This window comes from Hippopotamus amphibius, chromosome 10 (assembly GCF_030028045.1).
Source record: "Hippopotamus amphibius kiboko isolate mHipAmp2 chromosome 10, mHipAmp2.hap2, whole genome shotgun sequence".
Classification (NCBI taxonomy): Eukaryota; Metazoa; Chordata; class Mammalia; order Artiodactyla; family Hippopotamidae; genus Hippopotamus; species Hippopotamus amphibius.
This window is the reverse complement of record NC_080195.1, coordinates 101,869,403-101,892,393: the sequence shown is the minus strand read 5'-3', so window position 1 is coordinate 101,892,393 and position 22,991 is coordinate 101,869,403. Positions and strand designations below refer to the sequence as shown.

Genomic DNA, 22,991 nt, shown 5'->3' with positions numbered 1-22,991 from the left:
ACACTACTAGCGCTTTGATGTTGTCAAATTCCCCTTCTACCAAATGGAAATAAGAATTAACTCGCGTAAGATCGACCATCAGCTAAGATACCGCACATAAAGCAAATCACAGACCCTGGCACATAGGAACACTCAGTATACAGTTATCCTTACAGATTTTAATTATCACCTTCAAATCCCCAGAGCTGCTACAGCATCCAAATTAGAGGACACGCTCAACAATAGATTTGGGGGATGAAGGCAGGTGCTCTACCTCGGGGGAAAATAAGGGGGGGGGGGCAACTCGCACCTGCCCTGATGTTGTGGGAGGGTCTGGAAGATTACAAGCAAGGTGTTCTTGGAAGGCGTGGCTTCCAGGTCAGAACCGGCAAAACTCAAACGGCCGGAGCACGCAGTACAGGTCAAAGCAACATTCGGGGGCGAGCCACAACGCCCCGGCTGGCTCCGCGTGCGTCGACCGGAAGACAGTAGGCCGGCCCTGCGACCCGCCCGATTGATCGACAACATCGAGGATCGTCAATTCAGTTCTGGCTGCGCGAACTTCTCCTTCTCGCGAGGCTTCAGACCTGAGGGCTGGGGAAGGGGAGGGCCCGGCTGGAGAGAGAGGAGGAGCGTGAGGTCGCCGCACGTTGCGTTCCCAGGATGCTGTGCGCCCCCCGCGCTTCCTCCGGTGTCTTCTGAGCGGGCGCGTGAATCGCTCCTTGTAGACTGGCTATGGCGCTGCACGTCCCCAAGGCCCCGGGCTTTGCCCAGATGCTCAAGGAGGGAGCGAAGGTAAGGAAAGGAGAAAGGGGGAGTGAGGCGGGAGAGTCGGCGTAGGGCCGCGGCGGCCGCAGCGAAAGAGAAGGGCCTGCTGACGGGCGGGGCGTGCTCCCCCAACACAGCGGTCGGAGGGGGAGAAGATTCCAGAAAGGGAGGTGTTTTCGGAAGGGTTTGGCTGCGGAGGCCTGCGGGCATTTTTGGTTCTTTACGGACTCTGGGGAGGGTCGAGCGGGCAGAGACGGCGAGTGGGGGACCAGCCGCAGGCACCGCGTCCTGTATTTTGTAGTCGGGCAGGTGTGAGGCCGCTCCTGCTCTTTTTCTGCATCCGTAAGATGGGGGTGATGAGGCTCTTCTTTAGAGGGTGGGATAACGTAGGTGAAATTGCTTTGGGAACTGCCAGGTCGATTGACACAGTTCAAGGAGTGGGTGGTCCGGTTAGGAGAGCGACAAGGGCCAATCTGGGTAACTTTCTTCCAAATGAGAAACAGCGGGCTCCCCATTTAGTTGGCAGAAGCAGTGCGTTATAGCAGGATAGACATTGGTTACAATCCGAATGGATTCTGGTCCTAGCCTAGGTTATCTAGCTTAATGTAGAACTTATCCCTGTGGGTCTTGCTTTTCTCATCTTTAAATTGAGGAGATTGGACGATAAGAGTTCTACCCAAGATCGCAGTTGTAGCCCACAAGATGAGTGACACCCTGGCCTAAATAAAACGGTTTTATGGCGAGATCTCGGACGTAATTTCAAAAGCTTGGTTTTTTAAAAATATTTTAAAGCACTACTGCTAAACGTGTCTCTTGTGTTCAGACAGTAGTGTTCCTTTATTTGTCCCCCAGGTTTTCTGTGCTTAGTTAAAGGAATATAGACAGTGTGGTTCCATTTATGGCAACAGTTTTAGGGAACTAGGTTTTTGTTGGAAGAAGGCACTTTTGGGATAATGTGAGTATAGTAGATATCGAGGTATACCGTAAATATTGGTGAGCTTTGCTGAAAATGACATTGACTGCTCACTTTTTTAAAAGACCGAAAAATGTCCATACTTTTTATATTTCTGAGGCAGAAATAATAAATGACCAACTAAATAAAAAGGATAATTTCAAATAATGATAGAGGATAAAGAAATCTGGCTTCTAAAAAAATTTAAAAAAGGAATGGTTGGGATAGAACAATTAAATAAGATGCTCAGGAGAGAACTCTCAGCTCCGTGCTTAGTGACCAAGATTAGAAGCAGAAGTGTTCCAGGATGAGGGACCACTAAGTACAAAGACCCTGAGGTTGGAATGAATTTGACCTGTTAAAAGAAAACAACAAGAAAGGTTTGGGGCTGAAACTTACCAACAGAGGCCGGGAATGGTAAGAGATGAATTTAGAAGAGTTGTAGGCAAGGGTTAGAATGTGTAGGGCCTTGTAACCCTGACAGGGGCTTTACATTTTATCCTAAGAGTGATGGGAAGTCATTAAAGGGTTTGATAGGATCTGATTTATGATCAGAGATGACTGTTCCTCAGAGAATGGAGGTGGGGGGCAAACAAGAGTGCAAGACAGGAGGTCTTTAGAACAGTATTGTCTGTCTGCTGTGATGGAAATGTCTATATCAGCACTATCCAGTATGGTACTCACTAGTCACAAATAGCTACTGGGCACTTGAACTGTGCCTAGTGTAATTGAGGGACTGAATTTTTAACTAATTACTTAAAATTTAAGTAGCCGTTTGTGGCAAGTGGCTACTCTGTCAGTCAAGGCAGCTCTAGAAAAAATTTTTTGTTCACATGAGCAATAGGCTCTTGAAATTTATCTGAGACCACAAGTAAATCCCCAAGTCTGAAAGAAGTCCAGTGTAGAACTTGAGCATTTTAGTGCTGTGAGCAGTTCAGCAGTTTTCAACATGTGCACTTTGGAATTATATTGCAGTTCAAACAACCATTCAGAATCTATATGCTTTACTTCCTAGAACTTTTGAGGCAGATACGTTAATTCCCAATGAACCTGGCTTTACAATGCTCAGGTTTTAACACAATAATTATTCATACCACATTTCAGCTTTTAGAAAGTCTTGATAAGCTCTGAAAAGGTATTTTTATCTACAGTAGCTCATTTGCTTTCTCTGATTAATCTTAGCACTCTTCCCTGCACTTTTCACTACATTTTTTTGAAATTGTAGGCTTAATGTTTTGATGTGTAAATAGGTACCTGTGGTCCCTAAAAATGCTTTATTCATTCAACTAATGGGCAAATCTGTGGCTCATTTGTGAATACCAAGCAACCTGCTTTACATACATAAATGTTGCTTGATAGTCTCAACCATCGTCTGAGACAGGTACTATTATTATATTACCCCCTTTTACAAATGAAGAAATTACTGAGATTCACTCTCCTGCCTAATCAGAAGTTTTCTTTTACAGCATTTTTCGGGATTAGAAGAGGCTGTGTACAGGAACATACAGGCTTGCAAGGAGCTTGCCCAAACAACGCGTACAGCATATGGACCAAATGGTAATTTCTAAATTCATGTTTTAAAGGAGACAGTACTGTAATAGAATTTTGTATACTAGCTCTTTCAAACTTGTTCTGAGGATGTTAAATGTAAATTGAGAGTATTAGCCATAATATAGTGTGGTGTTGAAAATTATTTCATAGTTCAGTGACACCAGTATAGTGTTTCTAGTCTTTAATCAGCAATTCACATCTTTTTAGAAAAGTTGGAATCCAAATGTTATGTTTTGTCCTATTGAGAAGATAGAAAAGCTATAGTGCTTTCACCATTGAGGTAGTACCTAGTGTTGATTGTTACAGATGTGGAACAGTTCTTTTACATAAAGAGACATTATAATTTAAGGGAGAAAAGTTCTCTTTTGCCTCCTACCATCAACTGAATTAATTGATACAGATTTATGGAATAAGCAAAAAAGTAAATGTATTTTAAGTAGATTAGTCTTTGTATGTGTTAATATAATTTGTATTGATTGAACAAAAATGTGACAAAATTGGCATCCTACCTAGTGAACATGATAGGAGATTAAAAAGGGAAGAAATAATACAGGTGTACAGTCAGGGAAAGCCGTAGGGCTATAAGATAACTTTAAAAAACAGTTAATATGTTTTGAGTTCTTACAAAGTTATTTTAAGGAATGGATACAAATTTATATTTCTTGACTAGATTTTCCTCGGTATTTGGAGAAGGGTTTGAGTAATGATGGATTTTTTTCTTTAATTATTATTTTTAAGGAATGAACAAAATGGTTATCAACCACCTGGAGAAGTTGTTTGTGACAAATGATGCAGCAACTATTTTAAGAGAGCTAGAAGTAAGTTATTTCCTTTAAAAAGCCAAGAAATGTTTTGGTGACATCAAAAATTCAGTATATTTTAACATAGAAGAACCTTTATTTCAGACTGGATAATAGGGATTTTTTTATTCCCAACTTGAAAATTCATTATACAGATTTTCCTAATGATAAAGAGTCCTCTTTATGTTTAACATCTTAGCAAGTCACATTTTTAAATCCTAAATTATAAATTTATGGAATGTTTGGTTGTGATAAAAAATATATATTTGCTCATAATCCTATCAAATTGAATATGTTGTTCTATAGGTGTGACACTAAAGTGAATTATTCTGTGATGTAAAAACAGCTGATACTTAAAAATAGTGGATTGGTTTTTTCTAATTGTCTTTGTGAAAATAAAACAGGTTGTGGAACTTTGCTTTGTTCATTTGCAGTTTTGATGTTATAGAGTCTGTAGAATAGATACTGCCAGCAGGGTTATGATAGTGGCACCTGAACAACCATAGAGAACCATTCCTCAGTGAGCTGCTAATTGCAGGATATGTTCAATCTCAGAATTTTTCTGAACTTAGTTATTAAAGCACCAGAACTTAATGCTTTTAGACAGAACGCCATAGAGAAGTTAACATTTCTCCAACTTCTTAAATAACAATATAGTCTTAAAGTAAAATTTTGAACAAAACAAATTTAATTCCATGAGATACTTGTGGAGGGACTTGTCATTGTGAATGTTAGTGTTGTACTCTGTGATGTTCTCAGGAGTTATTCAGGTATGATGGGGATACTGTCTTCATAGTGTCAGCTTTTTAGTTTTCTCAGTGCTGTCTTTACTCCCAGTTTATTTCTTTAAAAGCATCTAAATCCTAAGGAAAGATCATTTAAAATTCTGATACACTTTTTTTAAGAAATATTTTATATCCTCCCTTTTTTAAACCGTAATTGATAATCCTTTACAATAAGAATATACATAAAAATTGAGACAATGAAGTTAAATGACATCTATTTTAGCACTTGGGAAGCCTTTTTTAAAAAGTGCCTTAGGTATAGTGGTTGGAATTACTTTGTTTTTTAATTTAGTAAACATATAATAAAGTTATGAACCTTATGTATGCAGATGTACATACTAGATGACAGCCCATTAAAAGAAAGTGCCCTGTGAAGTCATTTTCATTTATGGTGATGCATTTGTGCTGATAGGCCTAGGAGGACTTGGATCGTGTTCTTGTGACCACTCTATAAGTAGTATGTAGCACTGTGATCAAGTGAGTTACCTGGCCCATAGGGAGATTGGAATCTATTAATTTAAGAAGAAATGGAGGGCTTCCTAGGTGGTGCAGTGGTTAAGAATCCGCCTGCCAATGCAGGGGACATGGGTTCGATCCCTGCTCCAGGAAGATCCCACATGCCGTGGAGCAGCTAAGCCCATGTGCCACAACTGTTGAGCGGGAGCTTTAGAGCCCATGAGCCACAACTATTGAGCCCATGTGCTGCAACTACTGAAGCCCACGCGTCTAGAGCGCGTGCTCTGCAACAAGAGAAGCCATGGCAATGAGGAGCCTGCGCACAACGAAGAATAGCCCCCACTCACCGCAACTAAAATGAAAGCCCACGCACAGCAAAAAAAGACCCAACACAGCCAATAAAATAAATTAATTAATTAATTAAAAAAAAGAAATGGAAATGAATAATTTTATTTTGCTTTAAGGATCAAAAGTTTTAGCTTGATATTTAAATTCAAACCCCTTCTATCAGGTACAACATCCTGCTGCAAAAATGATTGTAATGGCCTCTCACATGCAAGAACAGGAGGTTGGAGATGGCACAAACTTTGTTCTGGTTTTTGCTGGAGCTCTTCTGGAATTAGCTGAAGAGCTTCTGAGACTTGGCCTATCAGTTTCAGAGGTGAGTGTTCATTTTATAATCGACTCCTGTTTCATATTTGTTTATGTATATATATCTGCTGTTTCAAACTAAAAGAAAAGTCATTAGTAATAGCTAATTTTGAGCAGTTTTCTCTGTGCCAGGCATTGTAGTGCATGTGCTTCACATGCAGTATCTCATTCTATCCTTACAAGAACCCCATGAGTGAGACCTATTAAAAGTAATCCTGTTTTGTTTAGGTAAGGGAAGTTAGCCTTAAGTTAGAAAAACCTCGCTCAAGTAGCTAGTAATGGCAGTTAGGATTCAAATTTGGGCCGTCACCAAAGCCTGCCCTCTTCAGGAGCCTACTGGCTCTGCCGTGAATGTTATTCTGGAAGTGTGTGTTGTCTTTTTCTATTGAAAATAAATATCTGTACTCATTGGGTTACCAAAATAAGCTGCTTTAAGTCATGTCAAAATTATGTCTTTTGAAGAAACATTTTTGCCCTTTACATTTAAGGTCATAGAAGGTTATGAAATAGCCTGCAAAAAAGCCCATGAGATTCTTCCTGACTTGGTATGTTGTTCTGCAAAAAATCTTCGGGATGTTGATGAAGTGTCATCTCTACTTCATACCTCCGTAATGAGTAAACAATATGGTAATGAAGTGTTTCTGGCCAAGCTTATTGCTCAGGCATGTGGTGAGTAAATATCAGTAAATGAAAAGATCCAAAATTAAAATATATTAACGTGAGTAAGATATTTTCTCTGTTGTCCCAATATATCTTTTGATATGTCTTGTTTTCTTAACAGTATCTATTTTTCCTGACTCTGGCCATTTCAATGTTGATAACATCAGAGTTTGTAAGATTCTGGTAAGTTTAGAAAATGCATTAATGTTACCTAGATAGGTCAAAATTTTTTTTTTGCAAAAAAAAAATTTCTGTTAATCCAAATTTTACCTTGGTTTTAGGAACTTAGGACTTCCTGCCTTCGTTGTAACATTTTGATATTGCTAGATTGTAATGTTACTACTTATTAAATTTAAAAGGATATCAACTTATTGTCATTTTTCCATGACAGCTGGAAGGTTGAGAATAGTACATAAATGAAATATTAATTATTTGAAATCTTGATATATAATGTTAATATCTAAAGAGTGTGTATTTGATAAAAACGATTGTGCTTGATACAATAAAACCTGTAACTGTAGTGGTTTTACACATTGACATGTGATTGTTAATGTAGTTGAGTTCAGCTTACATAAGTACCTGTGTTAGCTGTAAGTGTATGTGTGTGTTAACATACATGCTGTGTGTTTTCTGACATCTATGCACTGCCTCCCCTTCCAGGTTACATGGTAAGCTTGTGAAATGAGAAACTTGGCTTTGATCCCTATTCTGCCTGGTACATTGGTACAGTGTCAGTGAATGGCTTAGAGTAGTTGTTCTTTGATTCTTCCCAGTACACTGAAGGACCCCCGTCCGTAACAGTGGCTCATTCCCACAGTGAGGCCTGCATTGAGCAGACTGGTGTGCTTTATGTCCACCACCCTGCTCATCCCCAGGAGTCACTGCCTTGGTGTATTCCATTATTTAGAAGGGAATGCGGTTGGTGCATGCAGAATCAACAAATTAGCCCTCATGTCATTTTCATGAAATCACTGGTGATTTTGGTATTCAATTCTTTAGGGCTCTGGTGTCCATTCCTCTTCAGTATTGCATGGCATGGTTTTTAAGAAGGAAACTGAAGGTGATGTAACATCTGTCAAAGATGCAAAAATAGCAGTGTACTCTTGTCCTTTTGATGGCATGATAACAGAAACTAAGGTATGTAGATTTCAGAACCTTAAAGGTAAAAATTTGTGGTTATCCTTTCAGATAGTTTTAATGATTCTAAAATTTTGAGGTAGAGTTTGTTCTTAATCCAGTGAATACTGCATAATTATTGAAAATTGCAGGGTCACGTGTATTTTTTAATCAGACTTATATTTGAATATCTAATTCAAATGCTAAATACAAAACTTGAAACATTAGATGGTGACAGTATTGTTTATATTCTAATAACAGCGTTAGACTTCTGGTAGAACTTACACATTCAGCAAGTTAAATGTGCATTGAAGAAAATGAGTATTTGTGTGCTGTTCATTAAAATTTTTTTTAGTAACGCTGAAATTCTGTAGCATGCTGAAAATATGCAAATGTAATTTGAAATTAATAACAGTTGTAATTTGAAGTTTGTTTTTAAAAATACATGTTAAGAAGTTTGAACTATATGTTTATAGGTCACTGTTGATTTCATCCCTAGAATTCTTGAAATCTGAGTTATTGATGGTTTTTGAAGTTTCACCGGTTGTGGGTGGGCCGGGGCTGGTCATTTAGTCCACATTTTAGAAAAAGTTTGAGAACCACAACATTGTTTTGGTTGACATTCATCAGAAGACAGATGTCAGGACACCTGCCTAACATATCTAAAAGTACAGTATTTCTCCAGTTTTTCCACCAAAGTGCCTGTCAAAGAGCAAATGCATCAGTGTTGGGAGGGAAGTTGGTCTAGGAGCAAGCTGAATTTCTGTTAATTTCATACAAATTTTGTGTTCTGCTTCATAATATGTGCATGTTTATCTTCATATTTCCTCCCAAATATTTAAATTATTTCTTCAATAAAATGTTATTCTGTGACTTTGAACACCAAAGTGGTAAAGTGATTTTAAAGAAAATCCTTACTTATTTTGCCAGGGAACGGTATTGATAAAGACTGCTGAAGAATTGATGAATTTTAGTAAGGGAGAAGAAAATCTCATGGATGCACAAGTCAAAGCTATTGCTGATACTGGTGCAAATGTCGTGGTGGCAGGTGGCAAAGTGGCAGACATGGCTCTTCATTATGCAAACAAGTACAATATCATGTTGGTGAGGTAAGAGGGGACTACATTCTGTTAACCTGGATTGTAAATGGCTTTGAGTGGTGAAACACTGAACAAATAAATTCCAACACCCATGAAGACTGTTAAAAGGGGGAAAGTATGAGGTATTAGATCACATAGGGAGAGAACTTAACTTGATCTAGGGGAACAGGCAACACCTTTGAGAAAATAGCTTTAGGCTGAGAGCTGAAGGACCAGTCAACAGATGTTAATTGAGAAGAAAAAGCATTCCAGGCAAGAGGAAGAGCTTAAGAGACCAGACACAAACCTGGTGCACAGTCAGCTAGAGTGTGGGGTCAGGAACATAACTTTAAATCCATGAACACATTTATGGGTTACACTAGACAACTCACCTACTCATTCCCACCTCTCCTAGCACTCAATATAATGTGCAGAGCAAATCACTGTTCTCCTTCTCACAGTACATGCAGTTGCCCAAAGTAAAGCAAAAGTTATCTATATACCAGGGCTTCCTTAGTGTTTTAGAATTATGAACCCTTGACATCCTAAGGAGACTTGAACACCCCTAATTCTAAATAATGCCATAAACACCTGTGACTGGATTGCACAGTGCAATCCAGACCTATTCTGAGCTTGAACCTTCAGGGTCAAAAGGTGACTTGAGGCCCAGTGTATAGTTTCCTGTTTTAATCTCTTGTGTTTTACATGGTATCTAATGGAATTAAAACTTCTATTAAGGTCTGTTTTGTTTTTTTAAAGGCTGAACTCAAAATGGGATCTCAGGAGATTATGTAAAACAGTTGGTGCTACAACTCTTCCTAGATTGGTAGGTATTTTGGACAGTATTAAAAGATAGTTGAACCTGTTTGAATTATTCTTATTACAAGAGTCATTTTCTCACAGACTCCTCCTGTCCTTGAAGAAATGGGACATTGTGACAGTGTTTACCTGTCAGAGGTTGGAGATACGCAGGTGGTGGTTTTTAAGCATGGTAAGTAGTAGTGATAAAGTATATGTATATGAAGTATGGGGAGTTCATTTTCTGTTACTAATCCCCAAATATATTTAATTTATTGACAGAAAAGGAAGATGGTGCCATTTCTACCATAGTGCTTCGAGGCTCTACAGACAATCTGATGGATGATATAGAGAGGGCAGTAGATGATGGTGTTAATACTTTCAAAGTTCTCACAAGGGTCAGTATTAGCATTCATCTTAATTTAATAATTGGTAAGTCCTCAGAATCACAATTGGCAGACTCCTGAGTATTCTGAGAACTTCAAAATGAAAAATTGAATGGCTTGTGTAAAGCAAAAGCACCTTTTTCCTTAAGATTCCACTTAAGTATTTGTTGTTGATGAATTTTCTAAAATGAAATATGAAAAGGAAATAGCAAATCAAAACTTTTTTTTTTTTTAACTGTTTTAAAGAGATAGTTTATGGTGGTTTTCAATTATGTACCTTCAGTTGCTTCAGCACTATTCTTACTGCTGTATCTTTGGAAATACAGATAACTGCATAGTGATGTTCCCGCTCCTAACTTTGGTCCTTCTTTTTCATGTACCAGACACTATGGTGCAGTAAGATAATTTATCCAAATCACTCCATTTTTAAGACATTTATAATTGGAATTGGAATTTTATAAATTGAATCTGATTAAAACCTTTAGTCTGGTGGAGTACTGGAATCTGAAAAGAGTTCGAAAACTGGAAATTGCTTCTTGGTGACTTCTGCTTTTTTTTTTTAAACTACATATTAGGATAAACGTCTTGTACCCGGAGGTGGAGCAACAGAAATTGAGTTAGCCAAACAGATCACATCATATGGAGAGGTATATGGCTTTCTGTGTACAAACTAACTTTCTTATCGTTTGAATAAAATTGAGTAATGAGCACATTCTTGTTTTAGACATGCCCTGGACTTGAACAGTATGCCATTAAGAAGTTTGCTGAGGCATTTGAAGCTATTCCCCGGGCACTGGCGGAAAACTCTGGAGTTAAGGCCAATGAAGTAATCTCTAAACTTTATGCAGTACATCAAGAAGGAAATAAAAATGTTGGATTAGATATTGAGGTATTTGAAAAAAACACTATGAACTTGTTTTATTTTATGAATGCACAACCTAAAGATAGATGTGTTAAGTTTAAAAGGAAAATCAGAAAATGTTCTGATTTGTGAGCAAATGATTTTTCATAAGTTAGCTTTTTCATAGTTTGATAGAGGAGAATTTAGTATTCCTTCTGTTTTATTAAAATTAGTTTTATAGTGTAGATGGGATAGTACTTTTGCCTAGCTACTTATTCTAGTTTTATTTAAGTAGCCATGTTTCTATTATTGAGTATACATATTTTCACACAAACATTTAAAGTGAAAGAATAAAAATAGTTTTGTGTTGACAGGCTGAAGTTCCTGCTGTAAAGGACATGTTGGAAGCTGGTGTTCTAGATACTTACCTGGGAAAGTACTGGGCTATCAAACTGGCTACTAATGCTGCTGTCACTGTACTTAGAGTGGATCAGGTGAGTGAGAAGTGGAATTTTGATCTTTAAAAATACTAATTTTTATATAGTTTGAAGTATATTTTCATATAACTAGAACATAGCACAGTTCTCATTCTATTCAAAGTACTGACCCCCCCCAAAAAAAAGTGTTTTAAATTTTTTATATTATAGTTTTATTGTATCCAGTGTATTTCAGCTAATTTAAAATAAAGATTTTTCCAGTGAAAGAATCCTTTGCCATTTGGGAACTGGAATGAATAAAATAAATCTGATTTAGATTCAGTTTTCAAGACTTTTTAGCCTAAGAACCCCTTTGTACAAGTAATGTAGAGAGGAAGTTGAATATGGAAGGGCCATAAAGCCCTGAGGCAGACATTGCAGACTGCAGTATTCCCTCCCTTATTTGCAGTTTTGCTTTCTGTGGTTTACCCACAAGTCACCTGCAAACCCAGAATGTGGGAAATCCCAGAAGTAATTCTTAAATTTTGAATTGCGTGCCATTATAAGTAGCGTGATGAAGTCTCATGCTGTCCTGCTCCAGAATGTGAATCATCCCTTTGTCCAGCATTTCCACGCTGTGTACACTGTTAGCCATTTCAGCATATTTTACTTACTGGTCCCAAAGTGCAAGAGTACTGATGTTGCCAATTTGGATATTCTCTTACTGTGCCTAATTTATAAATTATCATAGATCCATATGTATGGGGAAAAGCATAGATATTGGGTTCATTACTATGCTCAATTTCAGGCATCCACTGAGGTTCTTGGAAGGCATCTAAGAGAATGCTGCTGTACCTTCAAGGAAATGTAGAGATGATAGGACCTGGTGTTTAAATTTTTTCTTCTATGACAGGTTATATCTTGGGGTAGTAAGATATTAAGGTGTTAAAAATCATAGTATTTCTGCCAATATTTTTGAGGGATTATGGCAAAGAAGGAAAGTGTTAAAAAGACTATTTTAGATTCGGAGATAAACCAGAATTCACAATTTTTCAAAAAGGCATTTTCTAAACTTAATGAAATTTATTTTCCTGCAAAATTCTAGAAGTGATTATTAACCAATGAGTAATTTTTAAATACTGAGTAGAAATTTTTAATTGCTAGGGGCACAGTATAAATCCATTAAATGAAAATCATGCCAAAATAATCTTGGGAGAAGCAAGTTTTAGGTAGAAATGGAAAGGAAATTAGATTAGACAAATTGGTTGTAATTACAGCAAAACAAATTTCATTTCGGTAAAGGAAGAGCTTTTTCCTAGGTAAGATGACCAAAAATGGAACTGAAGCTCGTTTCAACACATTGAAAATAATCAAAGACTAGATATCCATGTACTGGATTTATTAATAGTGTATTTTTATATCAGTGCCTCAACTAGTTTTTTAGTGGAAGAATATGTTTTGTTTTAAACAAAGATAATGGGAGCCTTAAGGAAATGTTTGCTCTGTAAGTTAACATGGCTAATAAAAAGGAGGACCAAAAGTAGAAGGGGACAGGAGAAGCTAAGTAGACTGAAGCAGGAGGTAAGCAGAAATTCTAATAGTGGAAGTTCCTAAGGAACTTGTTGAGTGTCAGTATCCAAGCAAGACAGTAATGTTAATAACACAAGTGCCTTGCTGACACAGGTACTCCTGAATTTTGGTTTTAAACTGGGAAGGCTGTGTTTTGTTGTACCCTAGAGGAGAATATTCAGTGTCATGTGCCCTTAGAACTCTGCACATAGAATATTTATCTGAAGAACCCATCCAACTGTATAACGAACTTGTCCTCTTCAATATAGTTGTACCTAATTTTGCATAGTATGTATTCTGGAAAAGGACTTGTAAATCAAGTTTTAAGCACTGGATAATGTAGTAGGGCTGGGTTAATCTTTGTTCAGTTGTTTATTTCACTAGTTCTCAAATTGTCCCCTAAGCAGTAGCATCAGCGAAGAACTTATCAAAAATACAAATTCCCAGACCCAGAGTCACAAATTCTGTAAAGAGGCCCATCACTCTGTTTTAAATAAGCCCTTCAGGTGATTATGATGCCCACTAAAGTTTGAGAACTGTTTTTAGGTACCTTTTTCTTAATCAAACTATACTTAAGATCTAAAATTATACTTATTGCCTTTAATTCAATCTGAATTTATCCTCAGTTGGTAAAATATTACTCCAAGAATTCCAGGTTAGGTTTCTTTATGAAAGCAGCTTCTGGAAGGGGGTGGGAAATCTATTGAAGGTGGTAGTGAAGATATTTTATGGTTTGTGTTGCATGAGGCTCAAGCCAAACCCCTTGATGTTGTACAGAAAGAGCTCATAAATTTGGAAAGCCATGAATACTGTATCCACTTTTGAGATTTAGAATGTATATCAGAGTTTTAGAATTCTACTCTGAGGAAAGCCAAATGACTAACGTCTCCCAAATTTATTTGAGCCCCAAACTGCCAACACCCCCCCCCCCTTTGTTTGGCCCAAACAGAAATCCTTTAAAAATGGTAGGTGGTTATACTCAGACAATGCTGGATTAGTGCATTCTAGATAAATGAGGCTTCTGGCATGTAAGTTTCCAGGCAACTAGGTGCTTGGATCTTTTTATGAACACACACTTCCTGTACTTGAATGTCTGTCATTTACAGCTACTAGAAAATGTCATTGTTGAATTTAATGTATATATTTTATGTATTGACCACTTTAGATTATAATGGCAAAACTGGCAGGTGGACCTAAAGCTCCTAAGCCACAAGAAAATTGGGATAAAGATGTTTGGCAAGACGAATCTCATATATAAATAGCAAATCAGGTGCCGAACTGATTTACGCTAGTGGTGCATGCAGATATTTTTCACATTCTGAGCATTGGGTTGTTGAAGTGCATGTCTTAGAATGCCCCTTGCTAATGTGTGTGAATTTTGTTGCTGTTAATGTCCACAAAAACGGGAAACTCACCTGCCGGACAATAAACAGTATGCTGGTGTTTGATATGCAGTGTAATAACATTGCTCACTGACGATGCTTGCTTAATAATGAAGCAAGGTAGTAATAGAAAAATATTCTTCCTGTTCATTCTGAAGCTTGACTTTATAAGTATATGCTCTTGTGGGTTTTGTTTTTCAGATCATCATGGCAAAACCAGCTGGTGGGCCCAAGCCTCCAAGTGGGAGGAAAGACTGGGATGATGACCAGAATGACTGACAGGCCTAGTTTCTGCTGTAGGTGAAGGCTGTGTTTGTAGTAGTGCTCTAGGGACTGCCTGATGTTTCCACATTCTCCTTAAATTAAGCAGTGTTTGTATCTTGTATCCTCGGCTGGATGACACAATAAACGTGTTGTTACTATCAAAGCCTCTTTCTCTGAGGACCACTGTTCTTGGATCTGGATGACCTGTTTTGTCTCAATCTTGTTAATGAAATGAGCTGTGGCACTTAAGGCAAGTCGCCTAAGTTATTAGGGGTCTGTTTGCAGTATAGATCTGGCCTGCTGTCTGTTTTTGTACATAAGTTTTATTGGAACACAGCCATGATCATGTTTTTACATACTGTCTGTGGCTGCTTCCTACAAGGGAGTGGCAGAGTTGAACAGTTGTGATAGAGACCAAATGGCCTGCGAGGCCTAAGACACTTACTACGTGTAGGAAGTGCTCTGTAGGGAGTCTGTCAGTTCCCAGACTAGATTCTGAGTATTTTTTCACAGCTCTGCAAATCCCTAAAACCAAGGTGACTTGTTTTGGTAGCACTGAATGATGTGTTAAATGGCTAATTTAAAATACATATATTCTGGTAGCAAAGAACAAAGATACTTGTGATGCAACTGTAAACATGCCTCCTGACATATAAATAAAGCAAGTCAATTTTTATACAGTGGAGTTTTGGAAAAAAGCAAAGACCAGGCTTCCTTAGTGGCACAGTGTTAAGAATCCACCTGCTAATGCAGGGGACACGCGTTCAATCCCTGGTCTAGAAAGATCCCACATGCCGCAGAGCAACTAAGCCTTGGCACCACAACTACTGAGCCTGCGCTCTAGAGCCTGTGTGCCACAGCTATTGAAGCCTGTGCACCTAGAGCCCGTGCTCTGCAACAAGAGAAGACACAGCAATGAGAAGCCTGAGCACCGCAACGAGAGAGTAGCCCCTCCTCGCCGCAACTAGAGAAAGCCTGGGCACAGCAAGGAAGACCAAACACAGCCAATAAATAAGTAAATAAATTTATAAAAAGAAAAAAGCAAAGACCATTGTAAAAAGTTTATTTACTAGATGTTCTGGTTATAGATGGTCTTTGAAATTTTATATTGTTTTTGGTATTTCAAAGGAATTTGGAATACCAGAATTATGGCTGGCTAGGTCTCAGATAAACTCATCAAAGAAATCCTAATAGAGAACCTTACAGGAAGTTGAGACAGGTTTGGTATTCTTAAGGCTCTTAGGGTTGTATGCAACTTAGAAACAGTGACTAGCTTGCGTAAAAAGGGAATTTATTAGGACAATTCACAGGCTTTGTGGCCAGAGACTAGCATTAAGGCGGTTCCAATGAATGTCTTCCTTGGGTCAATTAACAACTGCACAGAAAGTGCAGAGTTCAGCCTACACCCCAGCTTATGCACACTGCATGGCATCAGAAGAGTTACATGTATATGTTACTGCCAAGGTCAAATACCTATGCTTATAAAATTAACACTTTTTTAACTAACACACTTTAAGTTTCATTAGCCAGTCTGAAACTAACGTTTTCTACTAGTGTGTGTCAGTACAACTTAAAATCTAAGTAAGAAAACAAGTTTCAGGGGTAATTCATTTTATTGATGTGTTGCAAACCACCACCCAGACATTAATTAAGCATAGAGGACTTAAGTTAATTCAGAATCCTTTCCAGAAACGAAGCAGGAATAAAAACCACTGTGATAATACAAAACCACTGTAAATGTTTAGGTATTTTCCCATCAGTATTTCAATAAACATGATTTCTTCTGGCATGTATTTACTTTTAAGTGAACATGATTTACAGTTAGTCTTTACTTTTTTTTATTATTACAGCCATTATAAAAGCCATAAACATGTTTCCAGAGAAAGCACTTTCTGAAATTGTTACAGTATTCTCTCATAAAATAGGAGGTAAGCCTGTGAATTTAGTACTTTAGTTGTAGGCACAGCTTGCACATGTGTGTCACTGATGTGAAACCACTGTCCTTTGGTTGATTCCATTTCAGAATCTGTCAGGACGAAATGTAAAATTAAATACAAATGAAAGATTCAAGTTCATCCTTTTTTGATTTTGCCATAAGTATCTGCTAAATGCCAGAATTTTGTAAGACCTCTTACCTTGTGGAATATCACCATGGAGAACAAGATTAGAGAGATGACTGTTTGCAGTTCTTGCCTTGGCGTAGGCAGTATAATGCCCCGACCTCATGGTACCACTGTGTTCGACGACTCCATATAAGGAATATAGTATCCTTGTATTTTCTTCAGCAACATTCTTTAAAAATGAACAGAATTCAAAAGTTAGTTCTAGTCCCATTTATACAGATGCCATTGGCAAGACAATTTTAAACTATGCAGATTATGCAGAGGGCCTCTAACCTTCGAGAATGCAGAAGTCCGGAGTCTGAAATGGACTACTATTTTCTCCCTACCTTTTCTCAGCCTACTGAGTGGTATCACGCTTAGTTTTTACTAGAAAGTTGCCACAGCCGTTGCTCTGCTGGAAGAACCATAAACCAGAGGCCACCTGCTATAATCACAATTTCCTGGCTCAGATATTTAAATAACTGAAGTTGTCAAAGTTTCTTTAGGAGAAACTAAATTATTATCCCAGGATCAGATAATTCCAAATACCTCAACAACTCATCATCTTATTTCCAGCCCAAAATGTAAGCCTCTAACAGCAAGGGGATAGCATTTAGGTCACACCCAAAATCACCCCCTGCAGATCTGGTGAGAAGCACATGCAACCTCTCAAGAGCTCACTTTCCCCGTCTAGCATGGAGGCTGCTTATTTTAAGATCACGTGTGCCGTGGGACTGGTCAGCAACAGGGACATGCATACCAGCTGGGGGTGCTTGCAGACAACCACACTCCGCTTAGGTTCTCCTGTAAGAAGTCTTACTGAACAAGCATCACTGCCCTTCAACAGTATTGTTACTACACTCCCCTCTAATCTCTGCCTCCCTAGTCACTGAAGAACTCTACATATATGTATATGTCAACCCAAATCCTGTCAGCTTCCTCAGGGATTTCAGTGTCCAGTGAACCTCACAGGATTTTTACTGCCATTCTATTTTAGCCAACCACAGCCAGAACTACATTCCAGAATCGGTCATCACTCAGAACTCCTTAACGTCAAAAATCTAATTTTCTAGTCTCAGTCTACAATTCCATTCCTCCAGCTCTCACCTCACCAATACCAGTCAACCTAACTGGATCCTCCAGCCTTCATTTTCTCCTGGTATACGAGGCCTCTTTTGGCCTCATTCCCAAAAAAAAGTCTTTCTTCACTTCTCAAAATGTAATACAACAGCAACATCAGCATTACCTGAGAGCTTATTAGAAAGGCAGAATCTCAGACCCCACCCGACATCTACTGATTTCCAAGTGATTCACATGTGCACTGAAGCCACAGGTATCACTTTTACAAATAACCTCTTAACACCCACCACCAGCCCAGCCACCACATCCAACTCATATAACCCAACTCTGAATTCTACAATGTACCTTTTCCAACCCCATACCTAGAGAGCTGCTGTAGCTAGGAAACAAAATTCTATAACAATGCACACTGGTAAATTCATTATTTTCTACCTCACCAGGTCCTCAGTGTGACCATATAATCTTATAATGTGTCCTTAGTTGCTTCTTCCATGGATGTCCTTCAGAGCAACTGGACCAAACTTTCACCACTCTCTCGTAGCCTCTCCTTATCCGCTTTTATTTTCAATAGTTGACCTCACCTCCCACTTCAGGAAAACTGAGACACAACCTACTCAGCTGCATGTTGCCTACTCTCAGGAACATGAAGTATCCTCTCCCTTTGGTTCAGAGACTCTCCAACTTAGTGTCCTTATCCCAGCCTTTCTGGCCTCCTCCAGGATCTTGCTCAATCAGCTATCACTCTTTTCTGTATCTTTTACTTCTAGGTTTTCCTTTTGGCCTACAAACCTATTTAAGTCTCCTAGTAGTAAAAAAAAAAAAAGTCTTCACTGATGCACCACTTTTCAACAAAGGCTCTAACATATCCATATGCTCTATCTCCAATATTCTCATTTGTTTCTCAACCTACTGAAGTTACCAGCACTTCTTTAAAATATACCATGACCTCTATACTAATCCATAAGGACTTTCTAGTCTTTTCCTCTGATATTCTGACACTGAGGCCACTTAATCCTTTCCTTGAAATCTGAACACAGGACAATGGCATTTTAGGCAAAAGATGGATTCCTGATGAATTTGTATGCAAAACTAATCCAACCAAAGGTATTTCTGTTTGCAGGCATACCTCATTTTATTGAACTCTGCTTTATTGTACTTCACGGATACTGCGTTTTTTTATAAATTGAAGGTTTGTGGCAACCCTGCACTGAGCAAGTCTACCACTGCCAATTTTTTTTAACAGCATTTGCTCACGTGGTGTCTTGGTGTCACAGGTAATTCTCAAAATATTTCAAACTCTCCACCAGCAAAAACATTACAACTCACTGAAGGCTGAGATGCTGGTTAGCATTTTTTAGCAAAAAAGTATTTTTAAATTAAGATATGTACATTGATTTTTTAGACAATGCTATTATACAATTAACAGATCACAATATAGTGTAACCACAGCTTTTACATGCACTGTGAAACCAAGAAATTTGTGTGACTCGCTTTACTGCAATATTCGCTTTATTGTGGTCTGGAATGGAACCCAAAATATCTGACGTACACCTGTACCAGCACAAGTAGCCCTGCCCCATGGTAGTAACATAAAAATAATGACAATTCACTGTACCCACCACCTCTAAAATACCTTTCTTGGAGAATTTTAAATTGGGAGAGAGGAAGGGGGAATTGCCATCATTTCAAGTTTCGCACATAAAGTTAAGACTTAATATGTTTATAATGAAGTATTTAAAACCTGAATAAAGAACAACAGTATAGCTTCTTTGATTCTATTCTTCTTTAACATGGAGATTCACTGATATCCTTGCTGGTGTCCTCTTCCACCTACTCCTCTTACACTCAGATGCTCGCCAGACTTCTGTCACTAAGCATCTCTTCCCTCTCCATGCTTTACACAAGAGATCCTATCCTCTCATAGTTTTAAGCACCACCTATGTATTGATTTTCAAATTCTTATCTCCAGCCCTAAACCCTCTATTCTGGCCCTCAGACATGTACATCCAAATGCTTTCTAAACAGAGCCACACGAATATCTCAAAACTATCTGAAACTCAATGTTTCCAAAACTGAACTTATTATTACTCCTTTCTCCACTTCCCAACCCACCTCCTGTATTTCTTACCTCGATTTATGGCACTCCCAACTGCCCAGACACTCAAGTCAGGCCCTGGGAATCACACTCATCTCTTTCTATGCCACCCTCAGCAGCCATTTAAAGGCCTCTGCCTCATCTTCCAGAGGCAACAGATCAAATGTCTTGTTAATTTCACCTCCTGAGATATTCTTTCAATCTCCCCATCTCCAGCCCCAGTCTAAGCTGTCATCATCTATTGACTGAATTGACTCAACAGCCTCCTAACTTCCCTACCTCTAGTCTTGTCCTCCTAAAATCCAGCCTCCATTGCTTCAGCAAGTAACCTATGTAATATACAGACCTGGCTGTGTCACCCAGCTGCTTTAAATACTTCAGTGGCTCCCCGCTGCCCAAGTTCCTCATCAGGATAATCTTCCAAAACCTCATTCCTCTCTTCTCTGGCTTCATCTCCCAACGTTTCCGAGACCTTGTACCGTAAGCTAGACCTGCTTATTCAGCCAGTCCCCGGCACCCCACTGTGCCATTTTACAGTGCTCTGCCTTTGCACCTGCTGTTCCCTCTGCCTGGAAAACTTGTTTCCTCTTGATTCATGATACTAAGTCTTACTCCTTAAAGTAGCAGTTGAGGCATGTTCTACCTCCCAGAGTCTTCCCTGAACCACCGACATGCTGGGTTAAGTGCATATCACCCCTGCTCTCTGTGTACCAATCTTAGCACTCAAACATATTAAATTGAGATCACCCATGAATATATCTGCTCATCTTTAGTTATATGCCCTCAGCTCCCAAAACAATGTCTGCCACGATAATGGGGGTGCAGGAAAAGACTGAGCTGAAGTAACAACCTAATGCTCAAAATGATTCATCACAGAACTTGAAATTATAAAGGTACAAAGATCAAAGACCCAGTCTAGTTCCTGTCAACTTCATACATATGTGAGCTGCTGTTGGAGTATTTGGTAATAAGCTATGATTTCCCTTTAAAGGATTTTCCCAAAAAGGCAAGTTTCACCTACCTTACATTTAAGGGTACAAAAAGGAGCCAAATCTAAGATTTCTGGAAATTTTATGTGTTTGTTAACTTTGCGTAGGTTAAAGCCAGCCTAAAAAAGAAGGATAATAGATTAAGTTCTTTTCCTGGAAAAGCTGTAGATGTTAAGTAAACTGTGGTCCCACACCAGTGTCCAGAAGAACACTAACATCTAGCCCTAGTTCAATCTTCTTACGAGACTGTCTCCTACACTACTAATTGATTTCCAGTTGATCTGTTTTTGCTAAGTGCAACACACACACACACACACAAACACACACACACACACAGGTCCAACACACTGAGATAGCTGCTCCTATAAGAAAATTTTCAATGTTTCTGCTTTAGGCATCCAGAAAAGCCAGATTAGATGAGAGGTTTGAGTGCTTAAAACTCAGCAACCAGGGACTTCCCTGGTGGTCCAATAGTTAAGAATCTGCCTTCCAATGCAGGGGATGCAGGTTCGATTCCTGGTGGGGGAACTAAGATCCCACATGCCACAGGGCAACTAAGCCTGCGTGCCACAACTACAGAACCCACGATGCACTGAAGAGCCCGTGTACCGCAACTAAGACCGGATGCAGCCAAAAATAAACATTAAAAAAACAAACAAAAACAAACTCAGCAAAATAGCAGAATACTGCTCTGTGAAGCACACACTTTCAGCCTCACTCTCTAAGCAAGCATAGTGAACTGTTCATAGGGACCCACCTAACTAGTGAAGCTCATACCAATCACAGAAGAGAAAAAAACACTATGAAGGTACTTTGGGAATCTGGAACTGAATTTACGACTTGTACTGCTCATATAAAAAGTCTTCCAGAAAAGATGGAGTCACCAAAATGATGAAAATCCAAGGTATCAACCAATGCCTTTTTCTCAAGGGTCAGTAAAAGTAAGATACCACACACATCACTAAATTTCCCAAGCGTGAGATATAACTAGTAAGCTGGTCTTTTTCCTTTAAACCTGAAATTAAGGTTAGAGTAAGATGCTACTATATCTAAAAACAGCAACATGAGTTCTAGTAAAACTGAGGAGCGATTGTGCCTAAATTTCGCTTCTACCTTGGCATGCATCTTCATCAAACTCCTTTTTGTGTGGTAACATAAATATGCGCATTGTTTTACTTTCCTACTTCTTTGAAGTCAGAATTAAGAAATAACAGAAAGCCAAAAAAACCACAATAATATGTCGAGACCATAACAAACAAAGCAAGTGTTACATATTTAAAACAAATTTTAGGTAACAAGCAAGGGGTACCTGCTGAAATCTCTTCAAATGAAGAGTGAGAACAGGAGGAGCGAGAGAAATTAACATCTGCTTCTTAGCATTGGTGTAAACGTGCTTCTTTTCACCTAAGCAAAGAAAGAAATATTAGCAGCATGAGGACCATTTTAGACCTCTATAGCATTCACATCTGCTATAAAATCATTTCAAACATCTCAAGCAAGGATCAGTAAGCTTTCTGGGAAGAACCAAATAATAAACATTTTAGGCTTTTTGGACCAAGAGGCAAAATCAAGGATATTCTATAGGTATTAATACATGAGAGAAAATTTCCACAAATTCAAACTATAATAGAATTCAAACTATGATAGAATTCAAACTATAATAAAATAATTGAGTATGACTGCAATCTACTGAAAAGAAGAATGGAATTATTTTTGGAGAGGTAACAATTATTTTTGGAGAGGTGTGCAAAGTTCATGTTTTCAAATGTTCACCAAAAAAGAATATTTTTAGCTCAGAGATCACAAAAACAAGAGGCAGGCCAAATTTAGGCTGTTAACCACAGTTCACTGACACCGGCTCTAAAGCAAACAGAAATGCTATAAAATCAACACAATTTACTTTTTGTAAATAAATAAATAAACAAGTAAATAAATAAAAGGCTAGACTTTTTTAATGTTTCAACAATTCTAGTAAGAATCCTTAGGAATCTATGATCCCTCCCTATTCCACTTACTTAAAAAAAAAAAACGTGGGGACAAGGGTAGGAGGGGAATTATTAGTATCTTTCTGTTCTGTATTGGAAGAAAATAGTAAGAAAGCACTGTCCTCCCAGTACCTTGCACTGGGCATGTCACTTAGGCACACCAAAGAATTAAAGTGTGATTTTCCAGGTGCAAGGAAGACAGGGCCATCACAAATGACAGGAAACGGAGGACACAAAGAAATAGCCCCTATCTGTAAGGAGCCTGCTGTGATAACACCTCAGCAGAT

The 22,991-nt window shown here is 38.5% G+C and overlaps 2 protein-coding genes across 8 annotated transcripts in view; one reads left to right on the top strand and one right to left on the bottom strand.

Annotated features, from left to right (window-relative positions):
* Positions 1-619: 619 nt before the first annotated feature.
* CCT8 (chaperonin containing TCP1 subunit 8) lies at positions 620-14,616 on the top strand. Of its 2 annotated transcripts, XM_057697468.1 has the most exons (16): positions 620-774; positions 3,166-3,256; positions 3,989-4,068; positions 5,803-5,952; positions 6,431-6,611; positions 6,724-6,785; positions 7,602-7,739; positions 8,649-8,827; positions 9,557-9,623; positions 9,701-9,788; positions 9,878-9,993; positions 10,557-10,628; positions 10,706-10,870; positions 11,197-11,316; positions 13,973-14,077; positions 14,391-14,480. In XM_057697468.1, the coding sequence occupies exons 1-15, from the start codon at positions 715-717 to the stop codon at positions 14,063-14,065; spliced, it is 1,662 nt and encodes a 553-aa protein (XP_057553451.1). In that variant the 5' UTR covers positions 620-714; the 3' UTR covers positions 14,066-14,077; positions 14,391-14,480. The 2 variants fall into 2 exon arrangements, with proteins under 2 accessions (XP_057553451.1, XP_057553452.1); XM_057697469.1 differs by lacking the exon at positions 13,973-14,077 and having other exon boundaries at positions 621-774; positions 14,391-14,616.
* Positions 14,617-16,052: 1,436 nt separating this feature from the next.
* Positions 16,053-22,991, bottom strand: part of USP16 (ubiquitin specific peptidase 16) — a 31,518-nt gene continuing 24,579 nt past the window's right edge. For 5 of the 6 annotated variants that reach the window (XM_057696457.1, XM_057696454.1, XM_057696458.1 and 2 more), the window contains 4 exons: positions 22,029-22,123; positions 20,752-20,838; positions 16,589-16,745; positions 16,053-16,479 (listed from right to left, as the gene is read on the bottom strand). In XM_057696457.1, coding sequence (XP_057552440.1) covers positions 16,355-16,479; positions 16,589-16,745; positions 20,752-20,838; positions 22,029-22,123 — 464 coding nt within the window. In that variant the 3' untranslated portion in view covers positions 16,053-16,354. The remainder of the gene's footprint in view (positions 16,480-16,588; positions 16,746-20,751; positions 20,839-22,028; positions 22,124-22,991) is intronic. The other variant, XM_057696459.1, reaches the window with a different exon arrangement.

Excerpts from the sequence above, each read along its gene's own strand:
- CCT8 (XM_057697468.1), top strand. The coding sequence starts at position 715 with ATGGCGCTGCACGTCCCCAAGGCCCCGGGCTTTGCCCAGATGCTCAAG. Across the intron at positions 3,257-3,988 it reads TACAGCATATGGACCAAATG|GAATGAACAAAATGGTTATC; the intron begins GTAATTTCTAAA and ends ATTATTTTTAAG. Across the intron at positions 9,789-9,877 it reads GGTGGTGGTTTTTAAGCATG|AAAAGGAAGATGGTGCCATT; the intron begins GTAAGTAGTAGT and ends ATTTATTGACAG.